The 7,535-nt window shown below is 32.3% G+C and overlaps 2 protein-coding genes across 2 annotated transcripts in view; both read left to right on the forward strand.

The window, feature by feature from the left end:
* The first annotated feature begins 5,542 nt into the window (after positions 1-5,542).
* Positions 5,543-6,814, forward strand: LOC130508406 (xyloglucan endotransglucosylase/hydrolase protein 24-like). Its single transcript, XM_057003899.1, has 3 exons — positions 5,543-5,870; positions 5,953-6,146; positions 6,263-6,814. Exons 1-3 carry the CDS (start codon positions 5,607-5,609, stop codon positions 6,651-6,653), a joined length of 849 nt encoding a protein of 282 aa, XP_056859879.1. The 5' UTR covers positions 5,543-5,606; the 3' UTR covers positions 6,654-6,814.
* A 425-nt stretch (positions 6,815-7,239) lies between these two features.
* LOC108821860 (protein YIP4b) overlaps positions 7,240-7,535 on the forward strand; it is a gene marked incomplete in the record, with an annotated part of 2,081 nt that continues 1,785 nt past the window's right edge. The window contains 1 exon segment of the mRNA XM_018594851.2: positions 7,240-7,535. Within this exon segment, the coding sequence (XP_018450353.1) occupies positions 7,384-7,535 (152 nt within the window).

The raw sequence follows: 7,535 nt of genomic DNA on the forward strand, positions 1-7,535 counted from the left end.
CTACAACTTTATGATTTCACTGGAGTTGTAAAGTTATTAGACATTTAGAGAGGTTCAAAATCTAGTAGAATACTTGGGAAGAACGTAAATAACTTATTTTAGTGTTGGTTTCAAGTTTGGTCGTAGAAATTGCTTTGCTTAGTAAGACGATAAAAGTGGTATAAACTTTTTACATAATAACAAGTGTATTAGATGACAAAAACATCATAATAGAGTATATCAAGAAGACTTCTACGAAGAGAAGATCCATTAGAGAGATCGAGAATGCCGATTATATCATGCACAAGAGTAAAGAGACATTATGATGGAGAAGATGAATGAATCAATCCAAATTATTTTTGGGGCTCAGGCAATCTAAGTCTTTTGTGTCTTAGCACTGATTTGAAGTTAGTGTCACAAAAAGGATAAGAAACCTTTTGGTTAAAGACAATTTCCAAGGTTCACTTTATTTTCTTCTTAGAATAATTTTATATCCCCTCTGAATACAATGTTTGATATTCTAACTATTTCACATATATTAAAACAATAAACATATTATTCTATTTATTAATTTTTGGTTTTATTATAAAGTTTTACCCACTTATATTTTTACATTTTATTCTAATTAGGTTTAAAGACAAGTATATTAACTACGCTCTAAAACATCAATCTTTCAAATATAATAACAAAATCTAAAACATCAATCATTGTATACTGTAAGAGGTAATAAATTGAGTTTCACTTCAATATTACTCTATTTCATATTAAAAAATTGATGAAAAAGTATACAATAAAATATTTTATTTATTGAATAAATATATATTTACTCTATTATAGAAATATGATTAGAATTTTACTTCAGATTCTATATCAAACTGAATGTTCACATAAAACTGTTTTTTCACAGTAAATAACTTTTTTATACAGTAATATTTAAATTACGATTAACTTAACGCTGTGAGTTTATATGAATTTTTTTTAGTGTAATTATTTAAGCATTATGGGTAGCATAGTTGATTTTTAGTCCGTAGTGAAGGAACAAAAATATGGACAAAAGAAAAATTGTTGATGATTATCCAGTGAGGTTGTTATCGAAACAAGTGGATAATAAAAATGCTGATAATCATGAGGATTAGAGTTCAGAAAAGTGATCATAGTACCATTATTAATAAATAACTACTGGCAATAACCTGGTGCGAAAAGGACATAGAGACCTACAAGACAACCCAAAACAATTGATGTCGGTTGCTAATTACGCTTATCCATTGAGATCAGCTGGTTTATGAAAATGACTTTCGGGCAATTCTTTTAGTTGAAAACATATGAAGTTATTTGGTTAGGCACAATATGTTCGGTAACAATGTATATGGATGGTTTAGTTGGTTCTAAATAATTGTGTGGTCGTGAGGTGAGAGTACATCTCTCTCCCTTTTATAGTTTTGCATGCATTGACGAATCTATCGTTATCACTCATCAGTCTCATTTCCGTGACACTTGACCAATAGAGAAAATTCAAGAACAAAAAATATCATGTTATAATATTGCGAAATTTCATAATTTAGTAGACAGTATTAGTAACTCTAACCCATCGGCAATCGCGCATTAGACTATTAATTAGCACAAAGAATTAGTTCTATTGTGTTCTGGTTCGATTCACGATTAAAAATGCTTATACAATGTTATAAAATAACAAAAGCTAATCCTGAACTTGAAGAGAGATTAAGGATTGGTCTAAACTCCTGTTTGGTTAACAAAGAAAAGATCGTAACTCTTTTTTTCTTTTTTTGAAAAGATCGTAACTCTAAAATATGACCTTCAGAATATTATATTATAATGTTCAAAAAATATTCTGAAAATATCTAATCGCTTAAACGTGCAATGGGATGATAAACGTTCTACAACATACACATACTTATGATTTTAAGTTAACCCCGTCTATATTGCTTGTTAGTGAAGAGAAAAATTAAATTACTTATCATTCCCGAAATAAATCACCATTCACGATGAATAATTTTTCCTTACACATTTTTCTCATTCTTTTTAGAAGAATATAGAATAAAATTATATTTTGTTAAATTTAATAAAAAACAAATATTAACTTTCATTTCTACTATTTTATTTTTTACATTCATTTTTTATTTGTTTCTTTTGTTCCCAAAAAAATCTTTCGTACATATCCAAAATACATAAAGTTTATTTTTGGATTACAAAAGATATATACACTGAATCAATAAATCGATTTAGTACAACTTACAACTATGATATTCTCAAAAAAATTAGGAATTAATTAGTAAATGAAATACTCCTTTTGTTTTTCTTAGTTGATATTTAAAGTTTTTGATTATAGATTAAGAAAATTTAAAACTTTTTATAATTTAAATTGGTCACGTAATAATATTATTAAATAAAATTATTTTAACCAATAACAATATTGATTAGTCATAAAAATCAAAGAATATTAATTTTGAAACAAAAAAATCTTAAATTTCAATTATTATGAAACAAATGGAGTAAATTCTTAAGTCAGCCCAAACAATATGGTCATTCAGAAATTTGAAATATGTAATTCAGTGAAGACTATATATAACTTTTCTAAAAATTAATTCGTGCCTGCAACATTTATGGAAGCCGAAATTGACTAGACCATACATAGTTGTCCGAGATATGGGTTCGTTAAAATGAAATATATATGGTTTAGTTGAACTAACAATAAGATTAGGATCCCTGATAAAGAGTTATGATGAGCCATTACACTAAGAAAATTGAAATATATATGGTTGTTGTACAAACAGTGAGATTAGGCCCCCTGATTAAGAATTATGATGAGCCATTACATTAAGAAAATTGAAATATATATGGTTGAGTTGAACTAACAGTGAGATTAGACCCCCTGATTAAGGGCATCTCCAACCCAACTTCATTTTTAACTCTAAAATGGAGTAAAAGTGATTATGGAGTAACATATGCTCCAACCCAACTCCATATCTTACTCCATTTTGAAGTTTACTCCATAAATGGAGTAATCTATTTTTTGTTTGTTCATAACTCCATTATGGAGTGAAAAATGGAGTATGGTTGGAGCAATTTTACTCCATATTTAATTTTACTCCATTTTAGAGAAAAAAATGGAGTTTTACATTGGAGATGCTCTAAGAATTATGATGAGCCATTACACTAAAAAATTAATTTCGTAATGCTACAGCTGTAAAGGTTAGTGAGACCAAGTTGACGTTTGGTTAGGCGGTCCAAATCAAAATTTCCGTGTCAAGAAAATTCATCCAATGAATTATATTTATATGTACATAACTTCCTGTAATAGTGTTCGCTTTAATTACGTAGCTATCCTATCTTGATTCTTATGGTCCATAGACTCCATACTATTACATACTCAAAACTCCAAAGTATGTATGCGTATTTAAAACCAAACTGTCTTTTGTTTTTACCTCAAATCTGTCGGCATAACAATGAAATTAAACTGTCTTATGTTTGACATGTTTATATTATATTAGTGGACTTCATAAATTGATTCATGCTCTCTACAAGAGAATTCGTAACACCTTTAAGTGGTGGTTCTTTAGCCTTAAAATAAAGTGGTGCTCAAGTCTGTGGACTGTGATATGAATATTATTTTTTTGTGATATGAATAGTTTTACATTCAACCTAATGGCCATGTTCGACATGCCATATTTTACCCGAGAAGAAGGGTAAAATATAAAATATTATGGCAAGTTTTCATCAGGATATGATTTCCAGAGTTGGATGTTCCTCGTCGACCTACATGCATACATTTAAGGTTTAACTTGTTGATAATGTATAGTTTTACAATATTATTTGGCAACGATGTGAAAACTCAATAGTGTGATTTTTTTGGGGAAAATTGACCATTTGTTAGTATTTTTGGTGTGAAAGCAGAAGACAAAGTTAACAAAAAATCAGAAATACCAAACGTTGCTTGTTCATGCAAATGAACAAATGAGGATGAAATAGTTTTGGTGCTTGAAGAAAATAGCATTTGAGTCTGGACCACTCATATTCATTAGTCATTTCCAATAAATATCAGTAGTTGTCCTCATAGACAGGCATTAAATTTATTTTGTTTGTGGTTTCCTCAACTTATTTCTACCTGAACTATGGACTAATAGGTGTTTTAATTTGCCATATGTGTATTCCAATTAGTAATGTGTATTATATTATTATATATACATTTTGTAACTATCATTTTATTGAGAGAAAACTTGAATTAGACCTATAGGTATAGTTTTTTTTACTAAAATAAATGGTTAAACCGGGTCTATTAAAAACACAGACCTAACCCCGGGTGAAAGTACAGCCCACGGATAAATCCTCTCATAGGCATTCAAATGAATCGAAAACAATAACTCATATCCGTATGGCCAGCGAGGTTCGAACCAGGGTTCGTCTTATTGAGTTTGTTTCTTTCAAACGCCACTGGACTACCGCCAATGGTTAAAAGTAAATAATATACGTATAGTTGCACATCGTGATTTCTAACTTTTCATTTCTTTGCAATGGAACATCTTTATTGAGTCCTTTCATTAATTAGTGACCAACCAAAAGAAATTGACATTTTTCATTAACAAGAGAAAGAAGAAGAAGAAAACGTGTATATGCTCCTACTTGCAACTTTGCTAACGCAACCAAACCTTTAACCCATACAACTAAACTCATACTTTTTGTCGTTGCGTCTACGCTCCATTCACATAATAACGATATATACTTTTTAATCACACCAGATAATAGTATCGGTTGCCAGGAAAATATGTACAATCGAAAAGTTCGAATTGAGAATTGAAACAAGTTTTATTCAAGAAAAAAAAATTATATAAGAAACATGGTCTACTTACGACCCAATAACTGGACACAAAGTCTTATAACTACAACAAAGAATATCATAATATGTATTTCAAGAAAAAGATATGCCTAATACATATTCTCCTCAAATTTCAACTAAATTCGATTAACTGAAGTGGAACAATTCCACACGTAATATCCCTCTAGACCACTTATCTTTTTCCTCCCTCCTCCCACTAGACAGGCCTCTGCGTGGTGAATGAAGATATACAAACAACTTCGAATTTAGAAATCCGTGTAAAATATATACAAAAACATGCAACCAATTATATAGCAAACGATTACTTAAATATTTCTTAAAACTAAAAGTCAAAACTGGCAAACAAAGAAAATATCAAAGAAAGTACTCAGGTACTGTTAATCAAAGGGAAAAGTTAATACTAGCACTTATCAATACAAGACTTTATAGAAAAGCAGATATAAATTCATTATTTTGTAGTCTTCTCAAACATACTCTTAAAGAATGAAACAACATGTTTCTAACAATATGACCATGTTTATATACATATAACATATTTTAATTAAGGATGCTAAGATAACCTGTTCACCAAATGATGGAAGTACTCGAGAGTCCAGCTGTAATACATCTTGCATGCAGTGTCTTGATATTTAGCCTCTTTTGTTCTCACCCACTCTCCTCTTAGCATTACTTATTATTCTCCACCCACTATATATACCTCTTTCTCTTCTCCTCTCTTCCTCACATTCCTCACCGAACTCCAAACACATACACCCACACGTACGCACACACAACAATGTCTCCTTTCAAAATATTATTATTCACAGCTCTCCTCGCGGCGGCGTTTTCAGCCTCCACCGCTGACTTCAACAGCGACGTCAACGTGGCTTGGGGAAACGGCCGTGGGAAGATACTCAACAACGGCCAGCTTCTTACTCTCACCTTAGACAAATCATCTGGTTCTGGTTTTCAATCCAAAACAGAGTATTTGTTTGGTAAGATTGATATGCAGATTAAGCTTGTTCCTGGTAACTCAGCAGGCACAGTCACAACTTTCTATGTAAGTAACATAACCTTGGAGTTCTTAATGTGATTTGAATACATTAATCTTAATAATTGTGTGTTTGTTTTTAACTTTGCAGTTGAAATCGGAAGGAACGACCTGGGATGAGATTGATTTTGAGTTCTTGGGTAACATGAGTGGAGATCCTTATACTCTACACACCAATGTTTACACTCAAGGTAAAGGTGATAAAGAGCAACAATTCCATCTCTGGTTCGACCCAACAGCAAATTTCCACACTTACTCAATCCTCTGGAACCCTCAAAGAATCATGTAAAGTCAAAAACCTTACCTTTCTTGCTCCACAAGGAAACCGCATTAAAAGCCCTAACAAGGGTTTATGTTTATGTTTATTTCTCCTCCTTAATCAGTTTTTTTTTTGGGATCAGATTAACCGTCGATAACACGCCAATTAGAGAGTTTAAAAACTCGGAGTCTCTTGGTGTCTTGTTTCCAAAGAGCAAGCCGATGAGGATGTACGCAAGTTTATGGAACGCAGACGATTGGGCAACTAGAGGCGGTCTGGTTAAAACGGATTGGTCCAAAGCTCCATTCACTGCTTCTTACAGGAACATTAAGATCGACGGGTGTGCTCATTCAAACGGAAGGTCGTCTTGTACCACGGCGAAACCAAGCTCTAATTGGTACACTCAAGAAATGGATTCAACGAGCCAAGCTAGACTCAGATGGGTTCAGAAGAACTACATGATCTACAATTACTGTACGGATACTAAGAGGTTTCCACAGGGAATCCCTCGGGAATGTGCAACAAGGTCATAGAGGGATCATATACATTTTATCTATTTATCCTCCTCCTCTGCTTTCTTTTTCTTCTATATGTATAATGCTCTCCTTCCTCTTTTGTCAATTGTGTTCGATTCTTTCGATTGTATATCTTTGTCCAATAAAGCAAATTAAAGGCGTGCCTATATATTTATACATGTTAAGATGTCAATGTTATTTTTTGTAAAATATTTTTTATGAAAATGATAGTTATTTATTCTTTCAGATGAAAAACCATAGCTTACTCAAAACTGTAAGAAATATTACAAGAAACGTGTTAAATGCCTCTTATATAAATGCAATTAGTGGAAAATCGCAATATAATGTTACAAATAAAAAGGGAAATTGTCAATATAAATCTTGTCACATTCTGTTTACTCAGGAAAGTGTAAATTCAATAAAAAATATTTCCTACAATTTTTTTTCATCGGAGACTTATCAACTAATCACATAACCGAGTATATAGATCATAACAGTGTGTGTTGTTAAGTCCAATAAGACCAAACGACGTCGTTGGACTTATACGGTGTCGTTTCACTGATTGAGCGCACTTGGTCACACGTCCCTTATATATATATATTTTTTTTTTTAATTTTCCTCCGTTAAGTAATTTCCACACTCAATTTTCATCGTCAGATCTGATCAATTTCTTCCCGGGAAAATCACAAACCCATCATCAGTCCCCGCAATTTCCTTTCTCCGGTGAAGCCAACCGTCGATAGAGAAAATGTCTCACAACGACACAGTTCCGCTATACCAATCGTCCCAATCAGACATCGACGAGATCGAGAACATGATGAGCGAAGGTTTCCAATCAGGTCCCGGAACAGTCCTCCCCGCTCGTCCCCCGAGCCCGATCCGTCCCTCCATCCCCGTCAC

The sequence above is a fragment of the Raphanus sativus genome, chromosome 2, assembly GCF_000801105.2.
Source record: "Raphanus sativus cultivar WK10039 chromosome 2, ASM80110v3, whole genome shotgun sequence".
Lineage (NCBI taxonomy): Eukaryota > Viridiplantae > Streptophyta > Magnoliopsida > Brassicales > Brassicaceae > Raphanus > Raphanus sativus.

What these genes read in the sequence shown, in the direction of transcription:
- LOC130508406 (XM_057003899.1), top strand. Translation starts at nt 5,607, where the DNA reads ATGTCTCCTTTCAAAATATTATTATTCACAGCTCTCCTCGCGGCGGCG. An exon ending in GCACAGTCACAACTTTCTAT is followed by an intron (nt 5,871 to 5,952) that starts GTAAGTAACATA and finishes TTAACTTTGCAG; the next exon opens with TTGAAATCGGAAGGAACGAC. An exon ending in TGGAACCCTCAAAGAATCAT is followed by an intron (nt 6,147 to 6,262) that starts GTAAAGTCAAAA and finishes TTTTGGGATCAG; the next exon opens with ATTAACCGTCGATAACACGC.